This window comes from Polyodon spathula, chromosome 2, assembly GCF_017654505.1.
Source record: "Polyodon spathula isolate WHYD16114869_AA chromosome 2, ASM1765450v1, whole genome shotgun sequence".
Lineage (NCBI taxonomy): Eukaryota > Metazoa > Chordata > Actinopteri > Acipenseriformes > Polyodontidae > Polyodon > Polyodon spathula.
This window is the reverse complement of record NC_054535.1, coordinates 89,734,432-89,757,379: the sequence shown is the minus strand read 5'-3', so window position 1 is coordinate 89,757,379 and position 22,948 is coordinate 89,734,432. Positions and strand designations below refer to the sequence as shown.

The 22,948-nt window shown below is 36.7% G+C and overlaps 1 protein-coding gene across 1 annotated transcript in view; it reads left to right on the top strand.

Moving 5' to 3' along the window:
• The window catches only part of LOC121303422 (A-kinase anchor protein 2-like), a 143,892-nt gene that overhangs the window by 110,113 nt on the left and 10,831 nt on the right, over positions 1 to 22,948 (top strand). The window contains exon 10 of the mRNA XM_041234128.1: positions 18,794 to 21,068. Within this exon, the coding sequence (XP_041090062.1) occupies positions 18,794 to 21,068 (2,275 nt within the window). The remainder of the gene's footprint in view (positions 1 to 18,793; positions 21,069 to 22,948) is intronic.

Below are 22,948 nucleotides of genomic sequence, written 5' to 3'. Positions count from 1 at the left end.
ATGTGAAAGACAGAGCGGGATTACATATTTAGAGAGATATATTAGAAGGGAAAGAAGAATGTGTTGTATGTCTGTTGCATGGTTTCTAATTAGAGAGGTATTTTAACAATTTTAATTAGCTGTCAGTATCATGCTGGAGAAACAGAAGTTGACAGCTCACACCTTGCACAGGGTTGCTGATTAGTTTAAGCCGTGGTTTAATAACAAGTGTCACGCAAATGTGTGTAAGCCAATCAGGGGAGATACGAAATCCCAAAGGTGACAATTTGTTTTTTCCAAAGTTCTGCTTCAGCTCCAGGGCTCTATGTTCAGACTTTTAACTATTAGCCCCTCTAGCCACTGAGCTAGTGTTTTTACTGGCCCAGGTGCAATGTATCTATATATTTTTTCACGATGGTTTTTAATTTCAGTATGTTTCTAACTGTGTATGGAACCAAAGAGAGCCCACATCTCAAAAGAAAGTGGCTAAATGAAGCCTTTCAATATATGTTACTTCAGCCATTTAACGTGTGTATAGCAAGTGCTAAAAGAAGTACGGTAATCCAAACTTGGGTAGAAAGGTAATTTAATGTTATGATGAATATAAATACATACTAAATGTTAAGCACAACAATGCAGTGACTATAAGAAAATGCAAGGTACTTGGAGTTGGAGAGGAGTTTTTTTTTTTTTTTAACTCTGGACTGTAGTTCAATGTAAAACATCTACTGTTCACTTTTTGGGAGTGGATGGTGTAACGACAACATTTGCACTGACCATTAAAAGTACAGCCAGGGATCCTTGTTTTGAATTATTTACAGGTTATTGAATAAACAAAGTAACTTGACTTCGATTCATCTGATGTCAGTACTTGATGGCTAGTTGTAATTAGTAGTATTAAACTATTGTAATGTTGGAATGTATTTTCTATTTTGCCCAGGTTACAATATTTGCACTAAGATTATTTTATAAATATTATTTGTTAGAATTAAACAGATGTAGAATATTTAGGTTGCTATATGATAGGTGTTATTTTATTCTGAATACACAACTGCAAAATTTTTATTTGGTGGTTTGCGCAATATTATGCTAATGTTGCTTTAATTGGAAGTGATACGCGCTGTGACATTGCTGCTCATTGAGTTCAGTGTATTTTAATTCCGTAAACAGAAGAAAACTTGTGCCTAAGGAAACAGGGTACCGAGCGAAGAAATCTCGTCTTGGACATTGTTTGTACACTGTGAACCCGGCTAAACTTTACCGGCTTACACTGTTATGCCGTCTACTTATGTACACGCATTTGCCGTTTACTCTTGGTAGCGTAAGGGACTAGAGTTTGGGTAATCAAATATATAAAAATGTTGCACCATGTGTATTCAACTAGGAAACTGTTCGAAATTCCCATCCCTAATCTTAATAAACACTATTAAAACAATATTCAGAATAGAAAATAATAACAATCCCCAAGTAGCCTCTCCCAAACCAGCGCCAGTCTTGCTGAGTGATACCAACAACTCCTGGAAAGATTCTGAATGGCATTTTTGACCTCAACACATCGGATCCCAAATAAAAGTTAGACAATTCGATCGAGTACCTGGGTGTCCATCGGGACATCTTACTGTGAGACTGGATATGATGTAAACGAAATGTTTAATTCATAACAAATAAAGCTGCTGTTTTATCTGCAAGTCTGAGAAACTGACGCCAATCAAAGCAAAACGTTACTTTTTTTTTTTTTTTTTTCTCTGTCATAATGAAGCCTCCACTCTAAATGTTAGTCTTCTTTTTTTTCATAATTACATTATTTATGATTTACTGATTTCAGCAATTTCCTTGTGGCTTATTGCTTGCTTAGTTATAGAAAACCCGATTTGTAAAAGATTTGCCGCGGGAACGAGTCTGCTATTCTGATAATTGTACCCGATCTAGGTCACGTGTTTTTTTTTTTTTTTTAGAGAGCCGCAGCCTGTGGTTACTCAGCACTGTTTAACAAATGCATTTACTTTAAAATGTGCAATGGACACACTGATTTGTGTTAGCATTTTCAATGTTTATTGCTTTACTACACTTTGCTATGCCCTTACCAAGGTTTATCAGTCAGATTTTGAAAACTTTCATACGAATGCTTGCCACTTATAATAGTACAATGAACAAAACTACCTGTTCTGGCAAAAAAAAAAGTAACAATAGGATTATGGCAAAGTACACGCCACCCCTGTGCGTATTTTCTGTTTTTCTGTTTTATGATTTGAATGTATGGATTTGTGCATGGGGTGTTTCAGGTCAGCAGGGAAGGATTGATTGTCATCTCTGACAAAGCAGTTCACGTGCAGACTGTGCCTGGACTTGACTGCGTGATTAACAAGCAATTGAGCCCAGGCACAGCTGCATAAAAGAGGCAAGTATCTCTCACTCGCGGTTGGGTGTTCAGAGGTGGAACGTGAGTGAAAGAAAACTAAAAGATAAGAATAGCAATTGCTACTTGTGCTGGCTTTAAACCAGCACGATACTTGTGGGTTTTGTCTTGTTGGATTATTGCCTGTTTTGTTTGGGCCATCGTGCCATTTTGTTTTGCGAAGTGTCTCTGTTTTGTTGAAATCGTTTATTTGTTTAATAAACACACGCACCAGTGTCGAGAGTCGAAATCCACTCAACCAGTTCAACCAGCCCTTCCCGGGCCAACTCCACGACAACTTCGCTCAGTGGTATTTACCACGCCGAACTTCTCTGCCCAGATGTCTGCTTCTCCTGTCTGCCTTAACCCCTGTCTCTTCGACCTAGGAATCACCTCATCTGATACCTTTTCCTTCCTTCTCAAAACGAAGTAACACTGACCAGGAAGATTAGGGAACTCTTTACTGTTTAGTTTATAAATTAAACTCCCATGTTAGCCCATATGACCCCTTTCTCTCTTAACCATGTCCGTCTTTCTCAGGGTGCATCAGACCCGCTGTTTATTATTGAAAACGGAACAATCGTCACCCACCATTGGTTCTTCTTTCACCTTCGCCAGATTCTTTCTAGTTCCGGATTCGCAGCTGAGCAGTTCTCCGGTCATTCCTTCAGAATCGTAGCAGCTTCTTGCCACAGAGTTCCAGGCTCCCTTATCAAATAGTTAGGTTGTTGGTCCTCCAGTACTTACCATGTTTACATTAGAACAAATATTATGGATCTTAAAAATGCTTTTACAAAAAGTAGCCTGCCCGGAGGAAGGGCAATTGAATCAACCATGGATTCCCAGAGGTTTATTTCCCAAAAATGGGTTTTGTATTCCTCTCCTGTGTGCTGATGCTCATTTGTTAAAGGTTGGCTAAACCTTCAAGTGGACTATATTCAATACTAATCGTGTCATTGAGACCGGCTTGTTCTTTTTTGGGGGTCTCCATCTCATCCACTCGACCAGGCAGCAAGCCCTCAAACCAAGTTAGGTTTGATGCCAAATGAAAGTGTATATACAACATAATTCTTTGTAAAATTGCATACTCCACATTCTCCACAATAAATTGTTGTACTAAAACATGTTGTGACTGGTGTTTGTCCCGATCTACTGAATATATATATATATATATATCTTAAACCAATGAATACATATTTTTATAGGAACTGTTTTACTAGATTTAAGCTTTTTTATTGTTACTTTTAATATGTTGCTTCCTATTGAATGAAGTATAATTTTCTATGTTAACTACACTGGAAGCTGTTTCAAGTATCAGGTCCTGTCTGCTTCAAGATGAAGTCTGATTCTATTCCCTTTGTGCTAGAATGACCCACATTTGGTGTACTACTATTGAATGTCAATGCAATATAAAGTAGCTATAGTATCATCACATGTATTGGATGTCATTCATAAAGCTCACAGCTCTAGTGTTCCACAAACATATTTGGTGTTCCTTGTTTAGCTATCAATGCAAGTTCATCACAAATCAGCCCGTGGTGTGTGTCCAATTGTATTTACATTCCTTGAAACCTGTTTGCCACTGTAAAATGCTGCAGTGTAAGTGCTTCCGTTACCATAATACAGCAATTAAAGTGTAGTGTACTGTACCTGTGTAGTATAGTGACAATTTTACTATGATTCTCTGTTGCTTTTGATAACCACTTCAGTTATTTTTAGGGCCCTGTGACAAAGTGGCTGAGTGGATGTAGGTGCAGGGGTGATGCTGTGTGGTAATGAAACAGACAGAGAGGTTTTATCCGATTTAGAAAAGTGCTGTTTATTTTGTTTTATTCCAGGTCTGGTGACCAACACCAATAATAATAAACAATAAGGGTTTTGCAGACCCAAATAATAATAACAACCCAACACGTATCCACCCCACAATAGTACATACATTGTTACCAGTCCTGGGTGAGTGCAGTAGTTCTCGTGGTGGGTGATACAGGTTAAAGTTGTGACAGTGGTGGTGCTATTCCGGCTTTAATGCTGGCCCTCGGCGACAGATCCTGAATCGTGTTAGCCGTCTGTGTGCTGTAACAATCAAGACGATTACACACAGACAAACAAAACACTCACAAACATTATTTCTCTCAGGGTCTCTCACAGTCCTTACAGATTCAAAGCTCAAACCAAACAAAGAAACAGATTACGATTCTCCGTCCCCTTTTATGCTGTCACACGTGACCCCTTGGTAAACGAGTGCAACCGCCTCTCCAATCTGCGGCTGCCACGTCATTTCCCTTCTGGGTCAATGCATTGTTGCAACAGAGTCTCGCCCCCTTCCAGGCTGTCCAACTTCCCTTGAACCCTGGGAAAGAACTATCAGACCAGCCTTTCCACAGAACTCTGTTCTCGCTGCTTAGCACCCTCATAGGTCAGGAGGGAGATTTACAACCAAGAATCATTGTATTTCTGTCACAGGCTCTCGTTCAAAAATGGGGATCCTTATGCTCTAATCGTGTCTGTCTTTTTGTCCATCTGTACATGTGTCTCTGTCACACTCTGTGTGGTGAACATACTAACAGTCTTGATTCTGCACCATTCTTCACCAAACTGCTGTATACAATTCTAGCTTCCTATAGACATTCCAGCTGGCATTTTGCTAAACTGTGATAAAATCTTGATTTTATACAAATATTTACTTTTTTTTATCTTTCAGGTACTGTGCAATTATTACGTGATTATGAGAGACCTCTGTATCTGACAAACGTTTACCATTTTCAAATATTCTTTTGAGGATATTGAAATGTTCTTTCCTTTTTAACTTCAACTTCGCATCTTGACTTTGTGGGATATGTTTTATTGTATAGTACTATTTTTTTTTTTTTTTTTTTTTTTTTATCAGAACACTGATGAAGGCACTGGCTGAAATGTTTATCTAAGTGATTTAGTTTCCAATAAGTTTTAACATGTATAGTACAGTAAAATAATGAGGGAGCGCTACACTGCAAACTGTAATTAATTATTTGCTGCAGTAGTTAATTGTCCTATTAGTTGGCGATGCTTGTTCTATAAATTTCCACTTTGTCATATCGTCAGCCTTTTAGATGCAGTGAATAAATAGAAAAACAAACATTACTGGAGGGTGGAAGGAGTGCCAAGTTTAAAAACCAAGGTGCTTCCATCCGTGAAATAGAAAAAGCGCTAAGTTGCAGCATTATAGATTTTGCTCTGCAGTAATTCAAATGTACAACATGGGTAGTGAAAATAAGAGGTTCCTCTCCAATTTTCCAATATATTTCAGGTGAATAAAACAATTCTAATCTCTCTAGTACATGCATGTCTCATTACTGCTTGTAAACTTTTGGCAAGGTTAGGTGGGGCAGTGAGAGGGGATCATGTGGTTTATTTCTGATTTGTTTCTGTCAGAAGGATGTCTTTTCTTCTGTTCAATATCATATAACAATTAGTGATGTCTGTTGGGGGAAGAGGTAGCCATGGTAGAGCTTTGGTTTCAGTGAAGTAACTTTTTGCCAATGCTGTCTCCTGGTAAAGCAGTAGATGGCTTTTCCCCATTTTGAACAAATTTGAACAAATAATTAGGCACTGGGAGATATGACCCAAAACAATTAGTGGTCTTGCCTTTTTTGGTGAAGCACTTCTGGCTCAGATTTGTGTACTGAGTCAGCATGAGATAATTTCTCAGGCAATCAGCACCTAGCTTATTTAATTATACATTAAAAGTACTGTTCATTGTTACAGTATCTCTGTTGTTATTGCCATTGCCTTAAACATTTTGCCAACAAAGTTCTTAAAAGTCTGACTCTAAATCAACGAGACCTGACACAGTTGCCCATGCTTAGCCTAATGCGCATGGCTAAGCATTTACAGGAAACATTTTTAATACAGCTGGCATTTAATCTTTCATTGAACACTTTGATATATATATATATATATATCTATATATATATATATATATTATAATATATTTGTTCTACCTATGTCATACAGTACCTCAATACTTGGTTTATATTGTGGAGCTTTTGGCATATTGAAAATGGTATTAGCTTCTGTACCTGTTAAAGATGACATGCTATTTGTGACTTTGTTATTTGTTTGCCTGGGCAATAGGATCTGCCACTTTTATTTTGACCACTGTCTGTGCTTCCTGAAACCCAGGACATAAAAACAGACCAAGAAGTGATAGTAGTCATTCTTTTAATGAAATGTACTTTAAAATCAAGGTCATATTGTAAGTGACTGCAGCAGCAGTTGTGATTGCATTGTTCATCCCCCCTCACTTTGGATAAAGGCATCTGCTAAATGACAAAATTATGTAATGCAATGTAATTAAATTTAAAATATGTCCAGTCAGTATATTGTAGTTACCGTTTGGAAAGGGTGATGTTGGGTTCAGTCAAAGGTCAATGTTGACTCACTCTAAGAGCCAGAGACGCTTACCCATATTACTCCATTAGGTATTGCTCTCTTTCACTGGCATTGTGTAGTTGCAGTAATTATTCATAATGCTTGTGAACTGAAGCTGGTCTCCCTGGCTGTCAGATATAAGGACACTCTTGTACCCTTGTACCCCCCCCCCCCCCCCCCCCCCCCCCTTACAATTTAAATTCGAAAGGTAAATTATTTAAATAAATTAGGGGAAAAAAATTTAAATAGAGAGCTATTAATATAACAAGTGTGGTTATAATAATATATTATTATTATTATTATTATTATTATTATTATTATTATTCAAATATAAACAGTGACAGTTCAAAGATTGTGGTTAAACAGCTTTCATCATAAACATTGTACATTTTTGCCTTCAGAAAACCTGTCTACATTTTGTGCAGATAAAGTCGGTACTGTACTGTGTGCTTATCTTTTTACTCAGCAATTTAAAATTTTAAAAGTCTCTGTGGTAACTGTCGGACAGATCTACTGTGATTCTTAGACTTGCAGGGTGTGTTTACAAAACAAGAACTTTATCGCTGAATCTGGGGAGCAGCCTGACAGTTTAGTAAAAATAAAACCACAGTAAACATCAGGAAATTGTTATTGGTTGCAGGAACACAAAGTAATTCAGTGATCCAGAACCCATAAATTAGCGGTACACACTCTTAGTTCCATGACCTGATGCAAATCAGTGTGGAATTTTATGAGCCTCAAAAGCCTTTTGAACTGAGCTAAAAATCATGGTGTCTCTTTTGCCACACAGAAATGAGTAAAAGTCCCTAAAACTGTAACACATACTTGAACGGTGATATCTAGCTGCTACACGCTGCTGTTGTCCCTTTGGTTTTGTCTCAGGGAACTGTTACAGTGACATAATGCTTTGAGTTGTCCAAGCTGAAGTGAAAGGAGGGGATGCTGGAAAATGGGTGGGGTATAAAAGGGGGCCTTTGTGTGAATGGGCTTCGAAGGAGGGAAGCTCTTCCTTCACCAGCCCCCAAACCCATGACATCATTGCCTGCAAAAAGGCAGGGAAGGAATTTGACTTGCGGAACCAGAGAGGAGGCATTGTAGAAATAAAAGGCACTCTGCAGTGGAGCTTGAAAACAACAATACTGGGTAAGCCTGGTTCACTGTTTCACAATCAGTTAAAAAGTCGTGTGTTGTTAAGAAAGTGATATGTGTGGTAGTTATGCCTTAAATAGTAAATGATGCTTCTTCTCTTTACCTTAAAACGAAAAAATAAGATTTCTAAACAAGTCTATTGAACATCAGCGTAACTTTTATTAATGTTATATTTGGTATTTAATACATGTGGTAAACATATAGTACATAAATGGAATACATGTATATGAATGGAATGCTGTGACTTTCTGATTGCTGCACTTCGGGTATCTTAATTTGCCTGCATAAGCCAGAGATGCTAAAGTCAGCCTCTCAAATAATTGCAAGGTTCCAAGTGGCTTGATGAATAGGACTGGTGAATGTATGGTTTATATCTCCTAGAACTAATGGCAAACATAAAAAATCTATGTAATTGTAATAAAGTAAAGACATAGACATATATATGAGAGCGTGTGTTTAAATACTTGCTGGGATAACTTATTAGTCAACTGGATTCCATTTCAATGATTAATGAACTAATTAATTTTTGTATCCATTAAATGAACTAAGTGGTATTGACCCTAAAACCACAATTCCTGTAGTGTGTGTGGATTATATATATATATATATATATATATATATATATATATATATATATATATATATATATATATATATCATTGATATGTCATTTTTAGTCTGTGACTCAGCATTTTAAGCAGTATTTTCTTCACAAAACTACACAATTTAGTACTTATAACTATAGCTTTAACAATAATTAAAGGACAGTATTACTAATGGAAATCAAAAAGGTGACAGTTGAATTAAATGAGCAGATTTGTATTACCTATTTATAACTAGCTTATTATTCACAAAAACAAAATCAGTTTGAAGTCATCAACTGATATCATAGAGACAGGGTTAAAATAAAATTACTATTGACAATGCTTTGTTTTTTCTTGTAAGAGCCTACTGTATATTTGTATACTTTTTTTATACATTTAGAAATAGGTCATGTATAGAAACTGGGGTAAAAGTATAAGACAATTGTTAGTTTTAATACAGAATGTATGATTGAAAGATTACAGCACTGTGTATTTAAAACATTTGCTAGTATCATAGTAAGTGACTTGTTTTTTATTGCCTTAAAATAAATCGTTACCAGAAAGATTAAAAGAGTTAAAGCAACATTTATGTAAACAAAGTTGTCTTTGTCCATGCTATTTTAGTATTCCCACTGGTGATGTGAGCATTTGAAGTTATGGCTGAGCATATAGTTTGAAACATTCTTCTGTTACTCACTCTTTCTGACTCACATTTAGCACTGCATAATGCCTCTGTCAATGTCTGGTTATCACAACCGATTATTAAAAGCAGCTGAATTCACAAGAGGAAGTTAAATCTGTCAAACCACTCACAAATCCATAGTGCTGAACACATTCTGAATTTTAGCAAAAAACAACAGACAGGGACCGTTGTAGAGGTCATTTTAAAATGGATGGCTTGTGTTCCTGTTACGGAACTGAATTAGGGTAGTCATTCAGAAACCCTGCCAGACTGACATCTCTCAGTATCTGAGAGTTAACCCTGTGACACCTAAATAGCTTCCAGATGTAGGGTGAAAGCTTTTTAATGAAGCGATTTCACAATGCCGAGCTATAACTTTTCAATGGCATGCAGTGTTCTTTTTCAGAGAGAAAGACACGGGTAGACTACTGTTGCAGCCAACAACAATTAAAAAATATAATAATTGAAAGGGGGGGCCTGTAACTCCACAGCACGCACATCTATTTGCGATCTCTGTTTAATTAAGAACACAGGGATAATTAAATCCTCATCCCTCAGCACCAGACTCACACAGCAGGTCATATGCTACTACCTCAGGACAGCCAAGGCATGCAGGGAATGTGAAAGCAACCCGCCTGATGACCTTTTATATAAAACTGTTGAAACTTAACAGTGATTTAATACGCAGTTTTAGAAAAAAAGAAAAAAATATATATATATTTTTTTTTAATATAGAGACCTCAGGTTGAATATGATGTATTGTTAGCCTATGCCCTATTTTAATGGTCTAAGAATTCCTGGAATTTCCTCATTTATTTTAACGGAAACTTCTGTCTGACCCGCTTTGATGGGAAAAGGATTTGGCGTTTTTGGGGATGATGGTCAACATATGCCTTAAAATGTCACATTCAGTGGGATAAATTCAGCATGATGTTTTCTTAGGAATTATTTGATTAAAGAGTCTGGAGTCTGTGACTTATTAAAATGTATTTCAGTAGGCCAAATAATGTATGTTGTCCTTTTCTTTTGAGTTTCAGCAACGGACTTAATAAACTCAGTATGAGATTATTTAGCAATATCTGTAGAATTTGCAAAGAAACTTGGTTTAGACATTTGTTTACCTCAGTTTCTTTTGAGGTTCTCAGGTGTTGATGTGTTGATGAAGGTAGTAAACAGCACATTTCTCAACCTGACCCCTTTTTATTGCACCTCAGAATTTAAGATTGAAATTGTAAAGTCACGGAAGTTCTCAAAATCAAGCTTGTGGTGACCTACAGTTCTCAAGCATAATTTCCTGCTTATTACACCAGTAATGACATTTTCTTGGGAACCATTCTCCTAAGTTTGATTACACATAGCTAGGGCATTTGTTACAAGAAGTTGTTGAACATTCTCTCCATGGAGATTACACCACAGGACAAAATGATTCAGTGTTATTCACAGAAATGCTTTGCGGGTGGTTTCACTGTGCTAGTCCCCATATTTGGAGCACTGAAAATAGCAGTGTGTGTACTGTACCGCCCTCTAAATATATACTATTTATATATTTAACTCTATACAGCACATTCAAACTGAGATTCAACACCAGTGGAGGCCTGATTGTAACCAGTTTACAGATGGACACAATCATAAACCAAGGGGGTCATGTGACTTGTTGTTGGTTTACAGTCAGTGAAGAGTGATTTGAACCCATTACCGCCAGTATCTCAGAGATTTCCTCATGAACCTCATGTTTAAATTATACTGTAATATATAACTATACAAGCACTATTGTTTTAGTAGCACAGTGTTATCGGTGCAGTGAAATATGTTGGGCTTTCTTTTTACAACATGGATGTAGTAAAGCATTCTAAACTGCAGCATGGTACCCTGAGTGTTAGATGTAATGAGATAACAAGTAGCTGGTGATTCAGTGTTTATCTTTAACGTGATGCTTTATATATAACTGTTCTACATGCAGTAAAAACTATATAGTTTACACAATACCAGTAGCTTAGCGGGTATTTTATACATTAGAGAACTCTCACTCAACACAGCAGTATATTGTAAATAAAAACAATGAAGGCAGTTTGAATGTACTTTTAAATACTGTAATAATGTTTAGCAAAGGAGATCAGGTTTTATTTTAGCATACCCTTTTATTAGTTTATCAAAAGGAAACAGATATAAACTAATCATTAACTCAAAATGAACAATGTTTGTTAATGTGTTAGTAAGCTAGTTTTTGATACACTAAAAAAAATGACCCTTAAAATAGTGTGACACAATCACTTTTTAAAGTTAATACCCTACTTTGTTAACAGCTTTGCATATTACTTGATGCCTAGCTCCTGTCTTACTTAATACAGTTTAGCACATCAGCATTAGTAAAAAAAAATATATATATTTTAAAAAGTCTTTTAAAGTACACTCAACCTGTCAGGATAATCAGTCTTTAGTCAGCTAATTTCAATGGGAAAAAAAACACATTCTGCTTGTAAAAGCATGAAAGGTGTTGGATTGACAGTTCTGAAGATTAAAGAGCTTTGCTTATCCAATGAGCAGGTTCAGTTTCGGCAATCAATCTGTTAACTATTCCAGGGTTCCTCTTGCCACTAGTGTATGTCTCCCTGCTCTGCCCTGGAGGGACCACCCTCAAATGGCCTCTCCATCAGACTGCCAATAAATGTACAAACTATGAGGTTTTGATTTCAATGTTCACTGGGCATAGGCCCTTAATTCCACTGGAGAGAAACTTAATTTAATCCTGTTGCCACTGGGATACAGTATAATTAATCTACAGTAAAGACCATTAATCTATTCGACATGCAACTATATTTTGACACAATATATAAACTATGTATTTTTGAATGCAGTAAAGAAATAGATAAGAGGAGCTAAAGATGAAAGCCAGTTGCAGGATTAAACAATGTAAGTAGATAATATAACTGTGTGTGGAAATATGTCAAGCATTCTGCTGTATTGAGGAGAAATATGCAGTAAAAAAAACTGGCAGGATGTATTACAGGGCGAGCTCTTTGTACTATCCAATATGGTTTGAACAATCTGATTTTAAATAACTAGTGCATTGGCCATTGGTTAAGTATTCTGTTACACTTGCTGTGGATGTAGGTCATAATATGATGACAGCTATTAAGTAATTTGTGTATCTTTGAAGTGGGTATCCTCCCTATAAAGACATTGTCACTGTTAAGACACCACTGTTCAATTAGACATTATTAATAAAAAAATTTCTCAGGCCATTTGGAGGTCATACAAAATGGTTTCCACTGTGTGACTGCCAAGTATCTTTATTTTCAGACAGACTACAAGATATCACTCATAAATGTGGCCTTTCCAAAAATAATGATTTATACCAATCAATTGGAAACTGCTTTTGGTAGATATGCTTATGTACATTATTATTTTTTGTACAATAAGAGTAAGAAAGTCTTTTTGTAAGAAAGTCTGAGGTAACATGTCTGAGTCATCGTGTAACAGGGAACAGAAGCAAGTGAGAACGTTGTGTCTTCCCCAGTATTACCCCCATTTACTCTGAAAACCAAGAAGTTATTTACCTGCACAGATTTTCATCAATTTCCCCCCATGAAACAAATATTATATAGAATAAAAACTAAAATAAGGGCCTTGATTACCGTTAGTGTGCTAGTATAAACTATGTTTGTAGAAATGTGGCCAAATTTTTCTTAAATGTTTAATATGTCTTTTTGTGAGCCTCGTTTTTCTTTAAAGAGGAGCCTGACAGTTCATAACTTAGCTCTTCCTCGCTGTGTTCATAATGCATACAACCTCCACAGGATGTAAAACTCATGAACTGGCCTAGTGAGAATAAAGTTTAGATCAAATGCTGTATTTATTGTTACTGTGCTTGTAAGAATTAAGTGGCAATTAGTAATATATAAATGGAGGTATTTTTAATAATTTAAAATATTTTTCGCAGCAAGAGGTGGTCAGAAATAAGTGAACTAAGAAATAAGTGATTAAGTATTTTGAAAACAGCATACCACAGCAGTATTCACAAATGCACAAAGAAAGACTGTATTCCCTTTGATTATTAGTTTTGTCTCATCTTTCGGACACCTGTCTTGAAAAAGGAGTTTTCCTTCACTCATCACTCATGGAATTGTCACATTAAAAGATTCCAATAGGTCAGTAGGGCTAGGGCGGGGCAAGGTTTGGGTTTGACCAGAAATTGGTTTGTTCATGTTCTATTCTTCAGAGGAAAGAAGCATGATGGAAAAACACAGCACAGCCTGGTTGTGATCTATAAAATAGTCAGTAGCATTAGTTACCCTGTCATCCTCATTGTATGGGGATCCTGTCGTGTGAACAAGCTGAAGTGAAAGTCTTCATAGTAAATGCAAAGCTACTGATAATGGAGATAATAAGTGTTTACTCATTTGAAGACCCCACAGAAATGCTGTAAACAGCTTAAACATCTCAAATGTATATCAAAATAAACTTTAATGACTGTACTTTGCATCCTTTAGCTTGTGTTTTAGAAATACTGCTGTACAAAACACAGAAATGAATACCAACACATATCATCTTACAGTACATATCAGCATCTGATAAAAACAAACAATACTGTATGACACTTTTTTTAATGCTGTTATTTCCTGTTTGAAGAAATTTGAATCTATTAATCGAACAATAAATTGGCATTATTTATATAGTACCCTTCACGATAAATCGATCCAAAGAGCTTTACAAAGATAAAACATTGACAAATAGTAAAAGTAACAATAAGCAATACAAGTGAACAACACAATAAAAAATAAGACAATAAAAAATAAGACAATAAAACAGCGGGATTGAGTGAAATATATACAGTACTGTATTCCTTCGAATTTAAGAGACATGCTTTTTTAACCATTTTTTGCTTCTCAAAAATAGCCTGCGTCTAAAATTCAAATACAATATAGTGATGCATGTATTAAAATTGCCAAAATAGATGTGACTATCTGAGAAATCAAACAGCAACGTGACTGACTGCAGGCAAAAGACAACAAAGGCGTTTGCCCGAATACGTAAGTGACAACGTGACACTGCTGAGAAAAAACAAATCAAGCTTTCTGAGGAATTCCAAGAGAAACATTTACAATTTCTAACAAACAGTACCAGCTTGGTCAGATTGGAAATGTTGCTTGATGCCGTGGAGTGTTGTGTCCTGCATGCTGTTGCCAAGATGTGGGATGCTGTAAATAAGTGAGGAGTGTATGTACGACAAAGACGCCATCTTAAGTATTATACAGTGCACAATAAACAAGCTCCGTGGTTAATCTACAACAACACTGTTTCATGTCAGTTTTGTACGATACAACAGAGTAAGTGAGGTTGTAGTTGTGTCTTTGCAAATGCATATTTATTTAATGTTTTATTTTTTCCTCATCTGGGTGGTAAATTTGGGCAGCATCTTAAATTCGAAGGAACATGGTGTGTATTAATGATTAGAAAGAGTTTACCACATGAGATATGGTGTTTTGATTTGGTAAACTTACTTTCTAATCACCATGTTTACACCATTTTAAGATGTATAAGCTAGACTGTAAAAATGTGTTTTTAGTCTAGTTGTCTAGTTTTAAAAGCAGCAACAGTTGTGCTTGCCTTACAGATCTAGGCAGTTCATTCCATAGTTTAGGGGCTTTACAGCTGAATGCTCTACCAACTGTGTTCTGAATCTTGGGAATAGTAAGTAACCTGGCATTCTGTGATTGGAGTGAGCGTCTAGGAATGCGGTGAAAAGATAATTTTAAATAAGATGGAGCAAAGCCATTTAAAGCTTTATAACTTAAAAGGAGGACCTTAAAATCAACCATTAACCGTACAGGAAGCCTACGTAAGGCAGCTAACACAGGGGTCATGTGTTCATACTTTGTTGTTGTTAAAACTGGTAATAACTTCCTGCTAACATGCTCATGGAGCATTGCTTTTTTGGCACTGCTCTGCACAGCACCATTTCATATAAATTTGGAAATATTCTCTTATCCAATGTGATGTGATACTGTAATTTTTTAAACCATTGATAAGGGGTATCATGGTTTTAGTGCTTTGCAATCCTGAGTAGTGGAAGTGATTCAAGAGGCCTGTGGAAGTCTGGTTTCTGTTTAAATGACAACTGGTCATTCTGCCAATTGATTAGTATTTTTGAATGAAATAAGAATTTTGTCTACATATTTGTTTGTGTGTGTTAGACTTGTTGTTTTAGGTAAATATGCTGTACATTGTATTTACTAACTAATTATAAAGTATTACAAATGTTTCTTTTGGAGACAACTGAATTATTGACTTGTGTTGCAGATAAACTGTAGCCCAGTGAATTGTAGGGGAAGATGCATCTTGTATTACTGATTGGTGGATGTGTATCAAAGGCTTAAATATAGAGACAGTAACCACTTACAATCTTAAAAGGCTAAGCCCTTAACCCTGTTGAGCCCATGAAATGTTATCTTTTATTCTCCCATCACAACCCATATTGCCAGGATAAGCACAAATGGTATTATCTTTAAAGAAGTGTAACTCATTCATAGTCAGGGAGTTTGTTGGTCCAGTGAGGATTACCTGGTCTGGAAGAGTAAATCCTACATGCTTCTGTGCTACAGAGCATTTCTAAGGTGTTTCATGTCATCTTCTAAATGTTGTACCAACAGTTTGTCAGTTACTGTATATGATCCTCCAATCACATGACAGTGTACAGTGGTAATAGGTGGTAAAGGTATAGTAAAAAGCAGTACAAGCATGATAACAAGCCTGATGAATTAACTAGAATTTTAATGTGTGAGTTCACTCACTTTAGTCAGAGCAGACTCATTTAAAGTACGAAACAGACATCAGTAAAATTGTGAAATGTTGTTGCTGTGTTTTATTATAAAATTAATTTTAAAGTTATTTTATTGAAATAGAAAAAATGTCTTTTTTACCTCGTCGATGCATGCAAATACTTTAGAATGCTTTCACCCTGCTTTACTGTGTTTGCCTTTAAGAGAAAATTAGATCAATTAGAAACCATACACCAAGTTGTCACCTATGGTATGTGGGCACTTGAAAAAAGTAAAGTAATGTCTGTACATCGGGTCACGGGTCACTTATATTGTAAACGCTTGGGCGCTGGTGTGTGAATGATGTGTCAGTGATTTCAGAGGCAAAACCGCAATTCAGTTAGGCCAGTTTCCGATGGTAAATTGTGGTGTTATCTGATACAGGGTCTTGAGAAGATTGATGTGCAGTTTCCCTTCAGAGAATCTTATCCAAATTAGAGCTGGGAGTCTGAACAAATGACAGATTAAACACATTTAATCAACAATAGGCCTTCTTAGCTGTGGATATCTCACACACACACACACACACACACACACACACACACACACACACACACACACGATTCACATCTGTGCTGTCTATGTACAAACCACTGGGAATAAGCAGTGACTGTGAAACTGTATCAGATGACAGACTCAACCTGACAGCTCTGATTAACTTGTCAGAGACCAGCTATGGAAATAAGAATATCATCTCAGCATGCCCCATTTAACACCTCGTTTGGACTTTAATTCCTTATATCAAACACAAATAAATGTGCAATATGGACTATGAAGTAAAAACACACAGTAAAAATATTTTAAAAACTTTTGTGAACTATTTAGCTAAAATCTTAGTGCCATTCACTTTGTTTTTTTACTAAATAAAACAGCATAGAGTCCTATCTGTTTAATCTTCCAACAGTATGAAATATGTACATAAGGCGCCCAATGCAAGATTACTCTGAAGGGAGTGCAAAGTTTGGCAAAGATAAAAAAAAAACTATGAATCAATAAATCTAGCATGAATGTATTTATTGATCTGTTTGTGCCAGGAAAAAGTCCAGCTGATAAAACGGTACCATGCAGTGCACAAACACATATGATACTCCATTTAAAACGAATGTACACCTTGTTGGGAATAGGAGAGTTTTAATTACTGTTTTTAGTTTTAGTTTTGATGTATTCATTTTCCAAAAGGGAATTTCTATTCACTCAAAGAAAACTGAAAAAGAAAAATGATCTAGTGTTGTCTGGTAAAGTACCAGCATTAAAACTTTAGTGACAGCAGCGTTTGGGGACTTTTGTAATCAGCTTTGCACATTCCTATTTTCGGAATTGTATTGAGTACAATATATAACTATACTGTCTGATTACATGTACTTGTTATTATCAATTTAAAAATATATATATGAAATGTCCTTGCTATTGCATTTTAACTTAAATACAATGTTCTGCTCTGTGTTGCTCAGGGTAGATTGTTGTTGAAGTAAAATTTTTAGAAACATTCTCTTAGGTTAAAAAGTGTTTTGATGAATGATAATACATTACTGTAATAAATGGAAAAGTTTAATTAATCGAAAGGGTCTTAAGAACAGTCCTAAGCAAAACATTCCTTAAGGCTTTGTTGTTAATATGTCCAATGTGAAAAGCAAGATCTTTGGGACCTTTTCTAAAGGATACAGTCAGCAATTACAGTTTTTTTTTTTTTAAAGGTGAAAGATTATTTTACAAAACTAGAACCAAATCAACCTAGAAGTCAATAAACATGCTCAAGTTGTTTTTTCACCTTGTTAAATTGAAAGGGAGTTTAATATTTAAAACACATATATATTTTAACATGGTTCTAAAATAAGACCATGATTTAGTAGATAGTAAAAAATAAATGTTGACGTAAAAGGAAAAATCCCTTACTGTATTTAAATAAACATATGAGGGTTTGCCAGTAAACATGAGTGCATTGAACAGCATGTATACAACTGACTAACTAAAATGAGCAATGTATTATTATATGTATACATATATGGGCCTGAATAAAAAAAAAAAGGCGAGTTTTTTACCACGTTGCTGTTCACATCCTTTTAATAATTTTTAACGTTGTCAATAAAAGAGCAAGGAGGAGGCTGGGATATAATTAAGATATTTGGAAATCAATATCTGTATAGGTTGTGTAAAAGTTCTTAAAAGGGTGCTAAACTGTTTCTAATTTAAATTCACGAAAATTGATGTAGGCAAGGGCTGCTACTCCACAGCTCCCTAACCCTGGCCAAGCAGCCATTTATATTGGTTACAGGGAGGATTGTCAGATTGTCATTGTCAGATGTGGGTCACCTACCTTGCAATCTGGCATCAACAACTGTGGCAGAGAGAGACTTTAAGATGTGATGTCTGCTAGTGATTCAGAAGTGTGAAGCTATTTAGAGGCTTTCTAGTGCTGCTATAATTAACACAGACTAACTGGCTAACCTGTGTGGTGTTTATGATAAAATATAATAATATCAAGTATGTGATTTGTATCCTTTCTCAAAGCCATTTTGAGAAGCAAATGCTTTGAATTTATAATTGTATGTATATACAGGTATGTGCAGTATATATTATTTGTTTATTCACAGATATAAGGATATTGACATACCTTGAGATTTTTGTTAAAGAAGATCCATTTACATTGTTACCAAGCAATCAGTCCTAACTTGTATTAACACACATCCTTTCATTGAGCTTTGTACAGTAAAATAATTCTCCCTGTATTGTTAGCATTTTCCATTTCTAACACAAATGTTATATTTTCTTCTTTTAGAAATCTTCCTCCAAAAGCCTAGAGGATGACAGTAAATTAAAGGAGAGAGGCTTAAAGAGTGTCAGTTTCCTGGATTCTGTCGACATAATCTCTGGAAGCAAACATAAAATGGAATTTGAAGCCCCTTTTTCAGAATCCCAGTCGGAGAACCATCATGGCTGCTTTCCTACCAATGGTCAAAACGGCTTGAAAACCAGACATGAGTCACTGGACAGTGATGTCGCCAGGGAGATCCAATACTTGGATGAGGTCCTGGAGGCCAACTGCTATGACTTGGCTACAGAGAACCCTTTTAATGGAACATCCTCTCCAGAACCAAATACAATCACAGTCGATAGCTCTGGACCATCAGTCTACGTATCAGGTGAATCTTCACCTACCAATGAAGTAATAGTGGTAGGCAGGAAGCAGGCAGAAGCTACTTTTATAGAGAACCAGAATACCAACCAAGTGAGACCCAATGGTCACAATTTAATTGAGGAGTCTGATTCCTACATGCCCCAAAGGGTGTCTGGTGAGCCAACCTTAACAACTATCAAGAAAGAGGCCAAGTTTGAGCTGCGGGCTTTCCAGGAGGACAAGCCATCTAAGCTCTTTGATAGTAGTTTAGAGAAGGCAAACGTTCGAGTGAAGAAGATTCGTCCCGCAGAGGAGGTAGCAGAACTGGAACGGGAGCGGAGAGAGCTTATCAGGAGCCAGGCTGTAAAGAAGAATCCAGGTATTGCCACAAAATGGTGGAACCCCCCCCAAGAGAAGGCAGTAGAGGAACAGCTAGAGCCTGACCAGCTGGAGTCACATAAAAAGTATGAAGAACGCAAGCAGAAAAAGCCTCAAGTAGTAAGTGTGCCACCAACATCACCCAAGCAGACATCGGCCCCCTTTGTGCCACCAGAGCCCATGAACATCAACAAGGAAGCCATAGTGACAGAACAGATTGACTTCTCCGCAGCCAGGAGGCAGTTTTTAATGATGGAGCCCACTAAGCAGCCTAGCATTCCAAGGAGAACTGTGGCTCCCAAACTGTTTTCAGCCAAGCCGTTTTCCAAAACACCCCAGCCGGCCCAAATGGAGAGGCCAGTAAGCTTAATAACAGTGACAGGGTCTGATCCTAGCCAAAGCCAGGCTTTGCAGGACCATGAAGTGACCACAATCAAAGCTGAGAAAATATATTATGTACCAGATGATCAAGATGAAGATGAAAAGGAATCGCCAAATGCTTCACCAAGTATAGCAGATAATGGATTGGAAGAGGAGCAGGTTACCAAAACATGGGAAGACGATGGAGATTTCAAATGCGCCAGAGCAGTGATGACTATTCTGAAAGAGGAGGATCATGATATGTCGTATCCATATCCGCGGTCAGTTAATGTCTCCTACCATCCAGAAGAGCTTGACTCTGGCTTGGATGACCTATCTCTCAGATCGCAGGACACCACAGTGTTAGAAACCTTGTCCAATGACTTCAGCATGGATAACGTGAGCGATAGTGGTGCTTCAAATGAGACAATGAATGCCTTCCTGGAGAACTCAATGGGAGATTTCTCTCTGCCATCTACTCCACAAGCCATGACTCCAGTTGACTGCAAAATGGAAGGGGGGGCCAAATCACCAAGTGAGCATAGCATTTCCCCCCACCAGTCCACCTACCAAGGTGCCCTGCTGACAGAGGAGCAGCTGGAGTATCATGCAGAGATTCTAGTCCAAAATGCAATTCAGCAAGCCATTGCTCAGCAGAGTGATGGAAAGGACATTAAAACTCAACAAGCCCTGGAACAGCAGCCTTGCAGCCCCACTAAACATGTGAAAGAAGTTGAGCAGCAACCCACCCCTGAAGAAGCAGCCTCCAAGTTTGAGCCACACCAAGTGTCATCTCCATTGAAGGAAAATAAGGACATTAAGCCAAAGATCTCAGTTGAGAGACTAGACCTTGGGGACAGCTTCCAGCACCCCCTGGTGGTACCTTCCAGTCAGCCTACCCCAACAGATGACAGACAGGCGTTCAGCTACTTTAGTAAGTACTCCGAGGCAGCTGAACTGAGGAGCACAGCTGAGGCCGTGCGAATGCATGAGCCAGAGGTCACCGCTGGGCCTTTCAAGCTACGCTCTAGGAAGCAAAGAACTCTCTCCATGATCGAGGAGGAGATCCGCGCGGCTCAGGAACGAGAAGATGAGCTGAAGAAACAGCGTCAAAGTCTCAGCACTGCACCAAGCCCCACCAAGAAGAGTGGACCGGGTTTACCCACCAGAACAGTGTTCACTGGGAAGACAGCTCCAGGTAAGCCTTACATTGAATTTAGTTTCAAATATTTTTTTTACTGTACCCTTGTCATTTTTTATGTTTGCTGTCCATCTTTTTTTGGGGATGTGTTCAGGTAGTTTCCTTAGTTCAGGAACTGCTCTTCTATTATAGTTTCCTCCTTAGACATATGTAACCCAGCCTAGATCAGATAAAGTGTCTATATGGAAAATGGGGACAGTAAAAACCTAAAAACTTAATCTGAAGCTACTTACTCTTTAACCTTAAAAATAATAAGATTGCTGTTTTCAGCTTTGTCCATGCATATAATATAGTATACTTTTTCTGGATGTATGTACATACAGCATTTCCAATCCAGTGTATGCTGTGCTGCTAGTTATTTTGCATCAGTCACTTTATTATCAGAGTTATTGCAACCTCTGGTGGACAGTTAGCTTACTCCAACAAGCAGAATAATGATATAGAGTGATGCATGCTCTCCCGACTATATATTTCATGATTATTTCATAAGCTATCAGAAATAAAACCTTGTAATAAATAAATAAATAAATAACTCAACAGGTGAATTTTTAATTTTATTTTAATATGCTCTTTAATGTGCTCTTTCGAAGTATTCTCTCTGTACTGTACTATTCATTTGTTTGAAAGGAGTGTTGGTTTGGTGTTTGCAGTAATATTTAAACCTATGTAGAAATTCAGTCTGTACAGTTCAATATTTCATTATGACAGAGTGGTTTGGATTGTGGGTTAGTTCGGTCTATCGGCATCCTGATAAGAAAGTGTCTACATTATGGCCAAAAGTTTAACATCGCTCTATAGAATTAACTACTTTTGCATGAAGTCGAGTGAAACCTGCTGAATAATGTTACGTACATATTGAATTTCAGACTGCTTTGTAGTTTTCCATATACTTACAAAATAACTGATAGAAATAAAAAAAAAATTGAAATTTCGAAATCTAACATGAAATACTGTCCTACTGTTATGGCTTCCGGTAGACTTTTGCAATATTATTTTGTAGTTCCTTTGATTAGATGATGTTAAATAAAATATCTAAATTGTGTTCATATAGTTTGTATTTTAATTATGTCTCAATCCTAAAATACTAAGTGATGCAAAACTTTTGGCCATAGCTGTACTGTATCTGCATGAGGCCTTTTAGCAGTATATTTATGTATTTCATAGAGTATACTGCATAAGAATACATTATGGTAGTTCACATTCTATATGAATTGAGTTCTGCGGTGAGAAATATGTCAAGGCTTTGAGAGAAAATCAGTTTGAAAGGTCAATGTGGCGTCACACTAAGGAATAACAATGCTTTACTATTATCACACTTTTTTTGCTTGGGGTGCGACTCAGCTAAAAATATATTGTAAGCGCATGATTCTACGTTAAGTTAGGCCTTTTAGGTTTTGTTACTAACAGGCCAGGCCGTTTTCGATGAAATGGATTTGTTAATTAACCAGTTATTTTTCATTAAACATAAATTAAAGGCTTTTTTTAAACTAATCCACATTGTCAAGCATAAATTATTGCATTCATATGAAAATCAGTATTTAGTACCCGTATGGTACAAAATGAACAAATTGGATTGATGTTGTCACAAGTACATCATGTCTGTCTCATTCCTTTATTGGGATTTTCTCACCAAGCGGATTAAACATCTGTCTCCTGTGTTTCTGGGCCCTGGCACTGGATTGGTCTCTTGACCTCTTAATCTGCTGTGGTCAACTGATATTATTATTATTATTTATTATTATTATTATTGATTTATTGATTTATTTATTAGCAGATGCCCTTATCCAGGACGACTTACAGTTGCTATAAATTATCACAATTCAAAGTATCACATTGCAAAATATCACATTACAGATAAGAGCAGTTATAAAGCACAG